Source organism: Gorilla gorilla, chromosome 13 (genome assembly GCF_029281585.2).
Source record: "Gorilla gorilla gorilla isolate KB3781 chromosome 13, NHGRI_mGorGor1-v2.1_pri, whole genome shotgun sequence".
NCBI classification, from domain to species: Eukaryota; Metazoa; Chordata; class Mammalia; order Primates; family Hominidae; genus Gorilla; species Gorilla gorilla.
Genome location: NC_073237.2, coordinates 107,978,207 through 107,994,678, shown reverse-complemented (window position 1 = coordinate 107,994,678; position 16,472 = coordinate 107,978,207). Strand labels below are relative to the sequence as shown.

Here is a 16,472-nt window from a genome sequence, read left to right as displayed (position 1 = left end):
CAGCGCACCAGCATGGCACATGTATACATATGTAACTAACCTGCACAATGTGCACATGTACCCTAAAACTTAAAGTATAATAAAAAAAAAAAAAGAGTTGAGCCTTAAGAAAAGAAGGAAAAAAAGCCAAAAGGTAAAAAATAAAGGGATAGGCAAAATGTGTCAGACAGCTGGGGAAGGAAGGCAGGAAGGCAGGAAGGAAGGCAGGAAAGGAGGGAGGGAGGGAGGGAGGGGAAAATAAAAGGATAGGCAAAATGTATCAGACAGCTAGGGTGGAGAAGGAAGGAGGGAAGGGAGGGAAGAAAGAAAGTCAAAAGATAGAAAAGGGATAGGCAAAATGTGTCAGACAGCTGGAAACAAAGGAGGGAGGGAGAGAGGAGGGGAGGGAGGAAGGAAGGAAGGAAGGAAGGGGGAAGGGGAGGGAGGGAAGGAAGGAAAGAAGGAAGGAAAAAAGGAAGGAAGGCAAAAGATAAAAAAGGGATAGGAAAAATGTGTCAGGCAGCTGGAAAGGAAGGAGGAAGTGAGGAAAAAAGGAAGAGATGGAGGGAGGGAAGAAGGGAGACAAAAGAAAGAAAAAAGAAAGCCAAAGTGGCAGTATTCATATAGACAAGTAGAGTTCCAGCTAAGCAAGGCATAGAAAGTCATCATATATTGATAGAGATGAAACCCTTCAAAGCAACCTCATTCTTTGAAGTTTGTGGCTTATGGATTGCCCACCCTATCTTACCTTCCAGTGATTATGTAGATTTTGCCATTTTTATTTTCCTTGGGTAATTCTGATTGACAGTTGAAGGGCAACAAGGAGTGTGCATGGTGGAATAGTTATTTACCTAAGTTAGCATTTTCTTCAGAAGTATAAATCTCTACTTCTCTCTAAAAGGAAAAGTTGACATGCAATAAAACAATAAAGATACTTTAAAAGGAAAATGCCACTGAACAAGGTTACAGAAAATTAATTTAATGGTACATTTGCTAATAGCAGAGTTTCTTCCTTTTCAGATCTTACTAACAAGCATGGAATTGAGGATATCGGGGATATAAAATTCAGCTCCACAGAGATTTTGACCATTCAAAGCCAGAGTGAACCAGAAGAGTGCAGTAAACTAGGTAGAAATTTTGATAAATCATTGAGCTTATTGGGGATTACCTATTTATGATGTAAAAGTACAGTACATTCACATATACAGTGTACTGTGAGTCAGTTTCCATGTTTAAAATTGGATTGTTATAATCCTGTCATTTTTTCTTATTTGCTCCTTTATATTTATTACTATTATTAACTTAGAATTCTACTGGCATCAAAACTGAATAACAGGCCTAGTGTGGTGGTTCACGCCTGTAATCCCAGCACTTTGGGAGGCTGAGGTGGGCGGATCACTTAAGATCAAGAGTTCAAGACCAGCCTGGTCAATATGACGAAACACCATCTCTACTAAAATTACAAAAATTAGCCAGGCAGGCATGGTGACACATGGCTGTAATCCCAGACACTCAGGAGGCTGAGGCACGAGAATGGCTTGAACTGGCGAGGTGGAGGTTGTAGTGAGCCGAGATTACACCACTGCACTCCAGCCTGGGCAACAGCTAGACTCTGTATCAAAACAAACAAAAAAAACCCTGAATAACAAAAAGATGGCAGTTACAAAGCGTGTAGAAGAGGAATGGAGGAAATAGCATTAATACTAAAAATAGAAACCTTAAAATATTATAGCTCAGTAAATAAAATTTCATATTTCATCTCAATATTAGCAATCTTGCTGACCACTGTCACATTTTTTCTAAATTTTAGTTTTTAATCTCCCAAAGCAATGTTATCATTCTCTATGTCATCATTATTGTTAATATTATTATTCTACCAAATTTTGAATCTTAGAATCATCTTTTGTTCCAGTACAATGCCAAATTATGTTGCTTAACTATATTGATAGCCCTGATACTTAATTACATTTATAATTGGATCTTCTGAATTATCTATTTGAAAGTTTACTGCTTTATTTATGAAAGTAATAAAACCACACTTACTAGTTAGCAATACATGAGAATCACTTTTTCAAGCCCGCCCTATAAATATATAATTTTGTGCTAGGCCATCTAGAGTCCAGAGTCATTAAGGTGAATAATTACTCTTTATAATACAGTTTGTTTAACATCACTAATAATTAGTATGGAAATAAAAATAATAATTTTTTTCTTTCTTTGGAAATAAAAATAATTCTATTGCCTAAGTACTGACAACACAAGCTGTCAGAATCAAAAGCCTTAATACATATAAAGCTCTTGGAATTTATGTTAAACACAGTAAACTCAATAAAGTTTAGCTATTAATGTATGTTTTAAAAATCACCACGGTTGTAATTGAGACAAAATGTTATATATATGTAATTTCTTATATAGATAGACATTTAAGACATTTTATATCTCAACTCAAATTTCTTTTTATTGAAATATTTTTGTTTTAACAGAATGACCAAACATAATAGTTGCTTACAAAATGTTCTAAATTATACTTAATTTTTATTTATTTATTTTTTTAGAGACAAAGGCTTGCTCTGTTGCCCAGGTTGGAGTACAGTGACACAATCACAGCTCATTGCAATCTCAAATTCCTGGGCTCAAGCAATCATTCCAGCTCAGCTTCCCAGGTAGCTAGGACTACAAGCATGTGCCACCACTGCTGGCTAATTTTGTACTTTTTGTAGAGACTGATCTTGCCATGTTGCCCAGGTCTTAAACTCCTGGACTCAAGTGATCCTCCCACCTCAGCCTCCCAAAATGTTAGAATTACAGGTGTGAGCCACCACGCCTAGCCTACTTAATATTATTCAATGTTTACATAACTTTAATTTTCATATATTCCAGGAGAGTTAGAAATGCCACTAACTCCTCTATTCCTAACATGCCAACATTCTTCAGTGAATTCATTACGTACAGAACTTCAGACATTTCCATTATCTCCGGTTTGTAAAATGTAAGTAAAGATTATATCTAGAACCCATGTTGCAATTCAGAACAAGCAGTCTTTATTTAAATCTCTCCATATAAAAGCAATTTCCAAGATACCTCTATGAAAAAATTTAAGAGCTAGTACAGTGTCTGTAATAAGTAACTAAAAGGATTATATAAATTTATGTATATATTTGGTTTTATATGCAAAGAGTATCTTTAGAAGGGCACCCAAGAAACAAGTAATATTGGTTGTATCCAGAAAAGAACTAGGTAACCTAGCAATGTGGGTAGGAGATTTTTCACAGTATGGCTTTTATACATTTCAGTATTTTTAATGTGAATATATTATCGTTAAAAATAAATAACTTAAAAAATTTTTAAGATCCTGGCATTGGAATAGTATGCTTAGGACATTGCCACTGGACACTTGCTAATGGCACTGTCTCTACTGGCAGTCACTGCCATGAAAGGCAATGTAGTGGTGTATTAGTTTGCTAGGGCTGCCCTAACAAATACCACAGATTAGATGACTTAAACAATAGAAATTTATTCCTTCACAGTTCTGGAGGTGAGAAGTGAAAGAACAAAGAGTCAGCCGGGTTGGTTTCATTCTAAGACCTGCCTCCTTGGCTTATAGATGTCCCTTTGCCTTCATATATTCTTTCCTCTATCATTGTCTATGCCCCAATCTCCTGTTCTTATAAGGATACCAGTCACATTGTATTAATGGCCCTGTTTAACTTAATTACCTCTTTAAAGACCTTGTCTCCAAATACGGTCACATTCTGAGGTACTGAGGATTAGGACTTCAACATAAGAATTTTGTGGGGACACAATTCAGCCCATAATAAGTGGTTAGAAGCTCTGAACTAGAGCCAGATTGCCTAGCTCTATCACTTTCTAACTGCAACCTTAATTGTTCTGTGCCTCAGGTTTTTTTAATCTACAATACTGGGATAATAATAGTATCTATAAGGTTGTTAAGAGGTCTACTAAAAGATTTGTCATAGGTCTGTGGCCAGAAGTAGCCAAAGATCACAGAGCAGTGTGGACAATCATTGATCAATAGATTTGGCTATCAGTTTATTCCCACTAAGAGTGCAAGAGTCCTTGCTCTCTTATGGATGTCCTATCTCTAACAGAGGACATCCACTGACCTTGTTCACCTCTTGTCAATGTGGTCTCAGTAATGGGTGGATCAGACATACAGAACCAAGGCTTGATTCGTAAACTTGTTCAATACCCCATCATTATTGCACAGAATAGTCTGAAACTGTAGAATTGATATTGCAGGGCTAGGTCATTATATTCTAGTTTGAGCCAAAACTGCATAGCTTAATAGCCCAGCATCCTTGCCCTTTGATAGAGTCTGAGATAGCTTTCATTGCTGTCTTAAACCATGCAGCACACATATAACTTAATGTTTTCTAAGATTGATTAGTCTGCTATCCTGGAATAAAGCCATTCCATTCCTCTGCTTCTTACGCCAGTTAAAAAATTGGGAACATAACCAGTACAATTAGTCTACTGTAAACCTAGAACTTAATGTGTCCTAAAATAACATATTTTCAGGAAAACGACAGTAAAGTCTACAAGTCTCTAATGAATTATTCCAGGACTGGAAACTGTGGGAACTGTGTGTATTAGGTTTGAATTCTTGTTATAATTAGCTGATCTGCCAGAGGAGAGTGCTATTTGGATTACTGGGACCAGCTGGAGTCAAGGCTGTATAATTCATCACTGGCTGCTTAGGCTTCTATTAATGGTCTCAGGAAAGTGTCAAAGCATAAGACTGAGGGCCCTAAATATATCTTTATCTTCTGGCTAAGAATTATTTACATTTCTAGAGTAAATTTGTGCTATACAGAGTTCTATCATGAACTAAGAATTGTCCATATCAGATATGAGCCCTAAAAAGAGCATAGGACAAGTGTGGAAACTACATATACTTTGTTTAGATACTTTTAGTTCTCTTGATAAGGTACAAGATATTTATTTGCAGGACATATACTGTTTTTGTTAGTGCCCTTTTACTCTTTTATTTAGTCCATACACCCTAATCCATCTGTTATGACAGACTGGCATTTTTAGAAACAGAAACTAGCAGAAATTAGTATGATCTTTAATTTCAGTTTGATTTTAAAAGTATTTAAACCATAAGAAGCTCTTTTTAATCACAAGTTATATGTCTATTGTTATAACTCAAATATCTAATAAGAACTTATGAAACAAATCTTAACTAATGACTTACGATTTGGCAAAGTTAGAAAAAAAAGGCTTTCAAATTAGCTAATGGTTTTGGAGCCATTTGAAACAACTGAAAGAAGTTTTCCCCTCACTACTACATTTACCAGCAAGAGATAAATCACTTCCATTTGTTTGGCGACTGTAAAAGCTTAAGAATCCATATTTTAAAAATGAGTTTACAGTAGTCCCCCTTTATGCCGGGAGAATAAATTCCAAGAACTTAAATGGATGCCTGAAACTGCGAATGTTATTGAACCCTATATATACTGTTTTTTCTCATATATTCATACCTATGATAAAGTTTAATTTATAAATTAGCCATAGTAAGACATTAACAGCAATAACTATAGTAAAATAGTAAAATAGAACAACCATAACAAATACCATCCTCATTACTCTTGTGCTTCGGAGTCATTATTAAATACAGAAGGGGTTACTTGAACACAAGCACTGTGATTCTGCAACAGCCGATCTGATAACTGAGAATGCTACTCAGTGACTAATGGGCAAGTAGTGAGTATATATAGCGTAGATATGCTGGGCAAAGGGATGATTCATATCCTGGGCGAGATGGTGTAGGATGGCATGAAATTTCATCACACTGCTTACAACAGTGCAATTTAAAACTTATGAATTGTTTTTGGAATATTCTGTTTAATAGTTTGGACTGCAGTTGAACACAGATAAATGAAACCGAGTATAGTGAACTCATGGATAAGGGGGAACTACTGTATATCTCAACTGTAAAACTAAAAACAAGGAGAAAAGGTGTTAAAATTTTTTTGAAAAAAAGAAGGAAAAATAATAAAGAATGTTATTGTAGCTTTAACTTATTTTTATGGTCCCAATTATTTTTATTTCAGAGCACAACATTTTGGCTGAAAATAATACCCAGTTAACAATATTTTTAGTGCCTACCACATATAAGATTCTATGCTAGATTTTATGGGCTAAAAAAGAAAAGTCTGTATGGCATAAGATTTTATTAAGCTACTAACTGACTGCTGACTTGTGAATATATTTTTATGAACAATGTATCAGATTCAGACATGCCTTCAGAAAGCTCCATTAAGAGTGAAAATGTGTGTCTATATTGGACATGGCCTGCTAAATATAACACCTTCCTTTCACTTTAAAATAGTTGCTTACAATCTGAGGTGTTGTCAAAGAAACCTTGGTAAGATTCAGGAATTGTCTAGATTCTCAAATTTTCTATCACATGACCAGATTTTTGGATTATGTGGGTAAACTGGATGCCTTAGACATAAAACCTAGCTTTCCACTGCCCTAGACTGTCAATTTAACTGGCAATACTTATAATTAGCATGCTCATATATGTTCCATATGAACAGAGAAACAGAATACAATCAGTTCTCACTCAGGGTAGCAGGAAGCTTGGGACACAGATTAAGGGGTTTATGAATTAATAGTCTTTCCCCTACGAAGGCTAGTAGCATCATAGCTACACATGTGCTGTAATTTACACTGATCGTCATGCTTATTTTCTCCCTTCTCCCCCCCAGTACCCCTAAACACACATACACAGACACACATCACTCACTCACAAACCCACCAAGATTGAAGGTCTTGAACTAAACTTTAGGACTCTGCCATCTCCAGAGAAGGACTTTTTCACATTTCTGATCCTCAGCCAGTAGAGGATCCAGAATTTCTATATGGAATGGACTTGGGGACAGCAATTTTATAAAAATTTTTGTTGAGGTTGCTATTTGCATGGTAAGCATGGTAATTTTACTTAGATTGTATTTTTATTTTTGGTGGCGTATAAGGTTGACGCTAGCATAGTTTATGGAGGGAAGTGCTAAAACTCTCCCAAGTCAGCCCTCTCTGGCTCCAGATTCCATTGAGGGAGGTAGAGGTGGGAGTAATTTACAGTCAAGTAGGAACAATTGAGTTGACAAATTACCAAACTTTCCCAAGGATGGAGGAAGTGAGTACTGTGTTTGATATTTGGTCTGTAGAACTCGACTGCAGTTTACACATTTATGAAGTCAATTTTTCACTTGATTTTGAGTGTAAAAGTACTTTAAAAATACTTTTTAAAAATAAAATTTTGGGCCAGGCGCGGTGGCTCACACCTGTAATCCCAGCACTTTGGGAGGCCAAGGTGGGCGGATTACTTGAGGTCAGGAGCTGGAGACCAGCCTGGCCCACATGGTGAAACCCCGTCTCTACTAAAAATACAAAAATTAGTCAGGCATGGTGGCAGACGCCTGTAATCCCAGCTGCTCGGGAGCCTGAGACAGGAAAATCGCTTGAATCTGGGGCGGAGGTTGCAGTGAGCCAAGACAGTGCCACTGTACCCCAGCCTGGGCAACAGAGCGAGGCTCTGTCTCAAAAATATAAAATAAAATAAAATTTTATTATACAAAAGACTCAATATTATTAATGTATTAAACTTTAACTCTTTTTTTCAGTAATTTGCTTACTGCTGAAGAATCAGCTAATGAATACTACATGATGTGGCAATTAGAAAGATGTAGAAGCCCTTTGAACCCATTTTTGCTTACAGGTAAAGATTAATTGCTTTTAAGTGATAAATAGAAAGTATAGGTAAAAAGGTACGACGAGTAGAAATGTGGTATATCCTTTTTCTTTGACCATTTCTTAACAGAATATATAACTTCGCCTAAAGCTAAAATACCAAGATATCTTCCATAAGGTTCATTATGCTAGGTGCAGAAGTATATGACAAGATCCGGATCTTGCTGATTTTCTGGGTAATTCCTATACATGGGAGAAGGAAAAGAAAAGAAATGAAATACAAGTAGTACATAAAACTGTCCCATACAAGTAATTTGTATTTCCAAGGTTGTGAGTTGTTTGTAAAAAAAAAATAAATAAATAAAAATCTCATCTAATGTTAAAAGTTTTAGTTGCCCAAGCTTTCCAAAAAGGACATTTAAAAACATTTTAGCTCTCCCTCTCCCTCTCCCTCTCCCTCTCCGTCTCCCTCTCCCTCTCCCCTCTTTCCACGGTCTCCCTCTGATGCCGAGCCGAAGCTGGACGGTACTGCTGCCATCTCAGCTCACTGCAACCTCCCTGCCTGATTCTCCTGCCTCAGCCTGCCGAGTGCCTGCGATTGCAGGCGCGCACCGCCCCGCCTGACTGGTTTTCGTATTTTTTTGGTGGAGACGGGGTTTCGCTGTGTTGGCTGGGCTGGTCTCCAGCTCCTAACCGCGAGTGATCTGCCAGCCTCGGCCTCCCGAGGTGCCGGGATTGCAGACAGAGTCTGGTTAACTCAGTGCTCAATGGTGCCCAGGCTGGAGTGCAGTGGCGTGATCTCGGCCCGCTACAACCACCTCCCAGCCGCCTGCCTTGGCCTCCCAAAGTGCCGAGATTGCAGCCTCTGCCCGGCTGCCGCCCCGTCTGGGAAGTGAGGAGCGTCTCCGCCTGGCCGCCCATCGTCCGGGATGTGAGGAGCCCCTCTGCCTGGCTGCCCAGTCTGGAAAGTGAGGAGCGTCTCTGCCCGGCCGCCATCCCATCTAGGAAACAAGGAGCGCCTCTTCCCAGCCGCCATCACATCTGGGAAGTGAGGAGCCTCTCTGCCCGGCCGCCCATCGTCTGAGATGTGGGGAGCACCTCTGCCCTGCCGCCCAGTCCGGGATGTGAGGAGCGTCTCTGCCCGGCCGCCCCGTCTGAGAAGTGAGGAGACCCTCTGCCTGGCAACCGCCCCGTCTGAGAAGTGAGGAGCCCCTCCGCCCGGCAGCCGCCCCGCCCGAGAAGTGAGGAGCCCCTCCGCCCAGCAGCCACCCCGTCTGGGAAGTGAAGAGCGTCTCCGCCCGGCAGCCACCTCGTTCGGGAGGGAGGTGGGGGGGTCAGCCCCCCCACCCGGCCAGCCACCCCGTCCGGGAGGGAGGTGGAGGGATCAGCCCCCCGCCCGGCCAGCCACCCTGTCCGGGAGGTGAGGGGCGCCTCTGCCCGGCCATCCCTACTGGGAAGTGAGGAGCCCCTCTGCCCGGCCAGCCACTCCGTCCGGGAGGGAGGTGGGGGGGTCAGCCCCCCGCCCGGCCAGCCAACCCGTCCAGGAGGGAGGTGGGGGGGGGTCAGTCCCCCGCCCGGCCAGCCGCCCCGTCCGGGAGGGAGGTGGGGGGGCCAGCCCCCCACCGGGGGCCAGCCCCCCGCCCGGCGAGCCGCCCCTTCCGGAAGGGAGGTGGGGGGGTCAGCCCCCCGCCCGGCCAGCCGCCCCGTCCGGGAGGGAGGTGGGGGGGTTAGCCCACCGCCCAGCCTGCCGCCCTGTCCGGGAGGGAGGTGGGGGTTCGGCCCCCCGCCTGGCCGGCCACCCGGTCCGAGAGGTGAGGGGCGCCTCTGCCCGGCCGCCCCTACTGGGAAGTGAGGAGCCCCTCTGCCCGGCCAGCCGCTCTGTCCGGGAGGGAGGTGGGGGGGTCAGCCCCCCGCCCGGCCAGCCACCCCGTCCGGAAGGGAGGTGGGGGGGTCAACCCCCCGCCTGGCCAGCCGCCCCGTCCGGGAGGTGAGGGGCACCTCTGCCCGGCCGCCCCTACTGGGAAGTGAGGAGCCCCCCCCCGCCCGGCCAGCCGCCCCGTCCGGGAGGGAGGTGGGGGGGTCAGCCCCCCGCCAAGCAAGCCGCCCCATCCGGGAGGTGAGGGGCGCCTCTGCCCGGCCGCCCCTACTGGGAAGTGAGGAGCCCCTCAGCCCGGCCAGCCGCCCCGTCCGGGAGGGAGGTGGGGGGGTCAGCCCACCGCCCAGCCTGCCACCCTGTCCGGGAGGGAGGTGGGGGGTCAGCCCCCCGCCTGGCCAGCCGCCCCGTCTGGGAGGGAGGTGGGGGGGTCAGCCCACTGCCCAGCCTGCCGCCCTGTCCGGGAGGGAGGTGGGGGTTTGGCCCCCCGCCTGGCCAGCCGCCCCATCCGGGAGGTGAGGGGCGCCTCTGCCCGGCCGCCCCTACTGGGAAGTGAGGAGCCCCTCTGCCCGGCCACCACCCCGGCTTGGAGGTGTACCCAACAGCTCATTGAGAACGGGTCATGATGACAATGGCGGTTTTGTGGAATGGAAAGGGGGGAAAGGTGGGGAAAAGCTTGAGAAATCGGATGGTTGCCGTGTCTGTGTAGAAAGAGGTAGACATGGGAGACTTTTCATTTTGTTCTGTACTAAGAAAAAATTCTTCTGCCTTGGGATCCTGTTGATCTGTGACCCTGCCCCCAACCCTGTGCTCTCTGAAACATGTGCTGTATCCACTCAGGGTTGAATGGATTAAGGGCGGTGCAAGATGTGCTTTGTTAAACAGATGCTTGAAGGCAGCATGCTCGTTAAGAGCCATCACCACTCCCTAATCTCAGGTACCCAGGGACACAAACACTGCGGAAGGCCGCAGGGTCCTCTGCCTAGGGAAACCAGAGAACTTTGTTCACTTGCTTATCTGCTGACCTTCCCTCCACTATTGTCCTGTAACCCTGCCAAATCCCCCTCTGCGAGAAACACCCAAGAATGATCAATAAATAAAAAAAAAAAAAAAAAAAAAAAAAAAAAAAAATTTACTCTCATCTCTTTCTCCCATTCCTGCCCTCTCTCATCTCCAGAAATAAACACTATCATTAAAAAAAAAAAAAAAAAAAAACATTTTAACAACGGCCGGAAATTAGCCGGGAGTGTCAGAGCGCACCTTTAGTCCCAGCTACTCGGTAGGCTGAGGCCCAAGAATCACTTGAACCTGGGAGGCGGAGGTTGCAGTGAGCCGAGATGGCGCCACTGCGCTCCAGCCTACGTGACGGAGCAAGTCTCTATCTCAAACAAACGAACAAACAAACAAACAAAACAAAAAAATTGGCCGGGCACTGTGGCTCACACTTGTAATCCCAGCACTTTGGGAGGCTGACCCAGGAGGATCACTTGAGGCCAGGAGTTCGAGACCAGTCTGGCCAACATGTTGAAACCCCCTCTCTACTAAAAATACAAAAATTAGCTGAGCATGGTGGTGCACGCCTGTAGTCCCAGCTACTCTGGAGGCTGAGGCAGGAGAATCGCTCGAACCAGGGAGGTGGAAGTTGCAGGAGCTGAGATCACCACTGCACTCCAGCCTGAGCAACATGGTGAGACTCCATCTCAAAAATAAATAAATAACATTTTAGCAAAACTTGTTTATAGTTTAACAAAATAATTTTGAGGTGAATATACATTTCACATGTATATTCAAAATTTATCTGAGTAAGTTAAACTCTTGTCTGTGTCTGAACTATTCCATCACGGAAATGGAACTTTGGATAAGGTATTGTTTCAAAAAATTTTTAAATGAATCACTGAGTTGCATTTGGAGGCCAAAAACAAAGTGAAAACAGGAATCCTGGGAAGCATGTAAGCACCAAAGCTGGCTTTCACTCCAAGCTTTTTTTAAACCTTGGAGACTTTGAACTTCTGTTTTGAGGTCGACATGTAGTGTAGAGTCAAGAAATATCCTACGTGGAGGGTCTGATAGGGGACCCCTACATAAAACTGGGAATTCAACAAACTACCATCAAAATAAGAGCATACAAAAATAAACCACCATATATAGAAGGGAACTCCGAATAAATTTGCATATTTCTACCTTGGAGCTGGAAGAGAGGAAAAGAAAAAAAATTTCTCTTAAGTACTGCTAACCAGAAGGCAGCCATCATGCCTGGTTGCAGTCTGAATTCAAACCACCTATATACTTTTAAAAATAGTGGTGATTTAATTTAAAGTGGTCCCAGGTTGACAGTGCCTCCCAAACACATAGAGACAAAAGTAAATCCTTTCTAGAGGAAAATAAATTCTTTTTGTGGAAGAATGTACTTCAACTCATGCTTCAAAGACCTTCCACAAAGTTGAAAGAAACACATGCTAATAGACAACAATCACAAAAGATATTGGCATCATCAGTGAGACACAGCAGAAACATTAGACATCAAAATCAGATCACATATTGAAATTATCAGTTACATAGTATAATATACTTTTAAAGCAAAAAAAGGGGGGAACAAGACGTCTTGTATTATTTCTTGCAACTGCATGTGAATCTACAATTATTTCTATCTGAAAAAAAGGAATGGACTGTTGATATACACAACACAGATGATCTCAAAATAATTATGCAGAATGACAGAAACCACAAAAAATTCATATGGTATAATTCCATTTATATAAAATTCTAGAAAATGTAGTTTATAGTGTCAGGAAGCAGAACAGTGGGACGGGTTGGGGGATGAGGAAGATTAGAAGGGAGGTATAAAGAGGCAGGAGGGATACAAAACTTCAGAGGGAATGGATATGTTCATTACCTTGATTGTGGTAATGGATTCATGAATGTATAAATATGTCAAAACTTATGAGACTTTTCACTCTAAATATGTGTAGTTTATTGCATGTCAGTTATACTTTAATAAAACTATTAAAAATTATACCTATTTTATAGAATTATTTAGGGATTAATTAAGAATAATGCATGTAAAGAAAACACTTACCACAGTGCCAGATGTTTTTTAGTAACTAACTTGTAATTACTATTATTAATATTAGTATTTTTAAGTTTTAATTTCTTCTTAATATTACTGTCATTATAAAAGCACCATTCCAAAATTCGAGTTTCAAAATTTATAATCCTAATTTCAGGTTGATGTTTATAATGCAGATAATAATATTAGGTAGTTGTGCTACTTCAGTTCCTCCATATGTTATGATTTCTCCCGTTTAGGCTAGAAAGTAATGAGGCAGTAAGCGCTGTACCACAATATCTAAGATGTTATAGTCATCATAAAATCTGAACAAATATTTCTTCTTGTTTAGGCTTATTATAATGAGTTAGAATTTCTAATTTAATAAAGCTTGTATTACTTCAAAATGTTAAACATTAATTTAATAATTGAAAATGGTCAAATAAGATTTCCTTCTACTAAATATTAGAATAATTTTAACTTTTTGATATTTTCAAAGAGTGAAATAAATCCTTTATGTGACTACTACTGCTACAATAGCTTAACTTTTACAAATATTAGCATCTTGAGACAAAAATACCAGCTATAACTTCAAGTTTCACTTATTTTCTAATGCATAAAAATGCATTTCATAAAGAAATTCCAGTGTGGTTCTGTTTATTGTATTTTCTTTCTTTTTCTTTGTAGACTGTTTCTAACTATTTGTTTTTTATTTTTTTTTAAGTGCCAAGAATTCAAGAGCCCCACAGCCAATATTCAGTTACAGATTTGAAAAAGATATTTTCTGTTAAAGAAGAAAGCCTTGTGATTAATCCGGAAAAGGCAGAGTGGTGGAAACAAGCAGGACTAAATCTGAAAATGATGGAAACATTGGAACATCTGAATACATATTTATGTCATGATAATTTGTCTTCTAATGACACTAAAATTGAGATATTTTTGCCTACGAAAGTGCTTCAATTAGAATGTAAGTACATCATAGTAAATATTAGTTATGTAAACATTTTCAGAATGTGAAAATGTTAGATTCTGGATTTCCTCTAGGTAATTGGGAAAATCACTAGGTTCTAGCATTCCATATAGGCCCTGGCTCTGCCAGAATTTATGACTTTGGATTTCTCTAGGTCCCATTTTCTTGAAAAAATGATGAAGTTTGACTAGCTAACCCTAAAATCTTGTTATGTCCTAAAATTCTATAGTCTCAGTTTTTAAATTTCTAGCCATTTTCATTTAAAGTGACTTTGTTTCCTTTTATAAATGATTAAATTGCTAGCAGTTTCCGTTCACATTGGCCTAGATGCAAACCAGCATTTTGCAGTAACTGTTTTTTGACCTAACAGCTGAACATTAGCATTCAATAATATCACTCTTTAACAATAGAGGATCTTCGTTTGTTACTTAAAAGTATACTAATTCATTTTTTACTGTACAACTTAAGAAGGCAAAAATGTCTTTTGAGTATCTATGTCTTGAGCTATTTGGGTTGCTATGTACAGCATTATATTAATAGTAAATTAAACATATTTAGCATGAATTATATATTTTGTGTGTGGAGGGGGTTTGTTTTTATTGTTTGTTTATTTGTTTTGAGACACAGTCTCACTCTGTTGCCCAGGCTGGAGCGCAGTGGCATGATCTCGACCCACTGCAACCTCCACCTCCCGGGTTCAAGTGATTCTCCTGCCTCAGCCTCCCAGGTAGCTGGGATTACAGGTGCCCGCCACCATGCCTGGCTACTTTTTGTATTTTTAGTAGAGATGGGGTTTCACCATGTTGGCCAGACTGGTCTCGAACTCCTGACCTCAAGTGATCTGCCCCCCTCAGCCTCCCAAAATGCTGGGATTACAGGCATGAGCCACCGTGCCCAGCCAGATTTGGGAAAGTTTATAGTTTATTATAGGATAATGAACATATTTAGAAATAAATTTTAGAAATTACTGTCTATGTTGGGAGATTGGTCTAAGGAGATAAGGAATCTGAATAAGAATTGTTATCAGCAAGGAGTGTTTCAAACACAGAAGACAGAACGATTTTTTTAACGTATACCCAGTAATGGGATTGCTGGGTCGAACGTAGTTCTGTTTTAAGTTCTTTGATAAATCTCCAAACTGTTTCCACAGTGGCTGAACTAATTTACATCCCCCACCCAGAGTGTATAAGTATTCTCTTTTCTCCACAGCCTTACCAGCCTCTATTGTTTTTTGACTTTTTAATAGTAGCCATTCTGAGTGATATGAAATGGTACCTCATTGTAGCTTTGATTTGCATTTCTCTGATGATTGGTGATGTTGAGCACTTTTTTCATATGTTGTAAGTCTTGTAAGTCTTCTTTTGAGAAGTGTCTGTTCATGTCTTTTGCCCATTTTTTAATGGGGTTGTTTTTTGCTTGTTCAATTGTTTAAATTCCTTGTAGATTCTGGATATTAGATCTTAGTTGGATGCATAGTTTGTGATTATTTTCTCCCATTCTGTAGACTGTCTGTTTACTCTGTTGATAGTTTCTTTTGCTGTGCAGAAGCTCTTTAGTTTCATTAGGTCCCACTCGGCAATTTTTGTTTTTGTTGCGATTGCTTTTGAGGACTTAGTCATAAATTCTTTACCAAGGCTGATGTCCAGAATGGTGTTTCCTAGGTTTTCCTCTATGATTCTTATAGTTTAAGGTCTCACATGTAAATATGTAATCCATCTTGAGTTAATTTTTATATATGGTGAAAGGTAGGGATCCAGTTTTAGTCTTCTGTATATGGCTAGCCAGCTATCCCAGAACCATTTATTGAATAGGGAGTTCTTTCCCCCTTGCTTATTTTTGTTGGCTTTGTTGAAGATCTGATGGCTGTAGGTGTGCGACTTTATTTCTAGGTTCTCTCTTCTGTCCCATTAGTCCTTGTATCTCTTTTTGTACCAGTACCTAGGCATTTTGGTTACCCTAGCCCTATAGTATAGTTGGAATCAGGTAATGTGATGCCTCTGGCTTTATTCTTTTTGCTTAGGATTGCTTTGGCTACTCAGGTTCTTTTTTGGTTTTATATGAACTTTAGAATAGTTTTTCCTAGGTCTGTGGAAAATGATGTTGATAGTTTGATAGGAATAGTGTTGAACCTGTACATTGCTTTGGGCAGTCTGGTCATTTTAACTGTATTGATTCTTCCAATCCATGAGGATGTAATGTTTTTCCTTTTATTTGTGTCATCTATGATTTCTTTCAGCAGTGTTTTGTGGTTCTCCTTGTAGGGTCTTTTATCTCACACATGCGCTAATATGTTCATCACAGCACTATTCACAATAGTAAAGACATGAAATCAACCTAGGTGCCCATTAACGCGGATTGGATAAAGAAAATGTGGTACCAATGAGATACCATCTCACGCCAGTTAGAATGGCGATCATTAAAATGTCAGGAAACAACAGATGCTGCAGAGGATGTGGAAAAATAGAAATGCTTTTACACTGTTGGTAGGAGTGTAAACTAGTTCAACTGTTGTGGAAGACAGTGTGGCAATTCCTCAAAGATCTAGAACCAGAAATACCATTTGACCCAGCAATCCCATTACTGGGTATATACCCAAAGGATTATAAATCATTCTGCTATAAAGACACATGCACACGTATGTTCATTGTGGCACTATTCACAATAGCAAAGACTTGGAACAAACCCAAATGCCCATCAATGATAGACTGGATAAAGAAAATGTGGTACATATACACCATGGAATACTATGAAGCCATAAAAAGGATGAGTTTTATGTCCTTTGCAGAGACATGGATGAAGCTGGAAACCATCATTCTCAGCAAACTAACACAGGAACAGAAAATCAAACATCACATATTCTCACTCAAAAGTGAGAGTTGAACAAT

The 16,472-nt window shown here is 40.9% G+C and overlaps 1 protein-coding gene across 6 annotated transcripts in view; it reads left to right on the top strand.

Annotated features, from left to right (window-relative positions):
- SHOC1 (shortage in chiasmata 1) overlaps positions 1-16,472 on the top strand; it is a 113,981-nt gene that overhangs the window by 48,719 nt on the left and 48,790 nt on the right. For all 6 annotated transcript variants that reach the window (XM_055350397.2, XM_063696993.1, XM_031014181.3 and 3 more), the window contains 4 exons: positions 1,000-1,107; positions 2,860-2,968; positions 7,632-7,726; positions 13,342-13,584. In XM_055350397.2, coding sequence (XP_055206372.2) covers positions 1,000-1,107; positions 2,860-2,968; positions 7,632-7,726; positions 13,342-13,584 — 555 coding nt within the window. The remainder of the gene's footprint in view (positions 1-999; positions 1,108-2,859; positions 2,969-7,631; positions 7,727-13,341; positions 13,585-16,472) is intronic.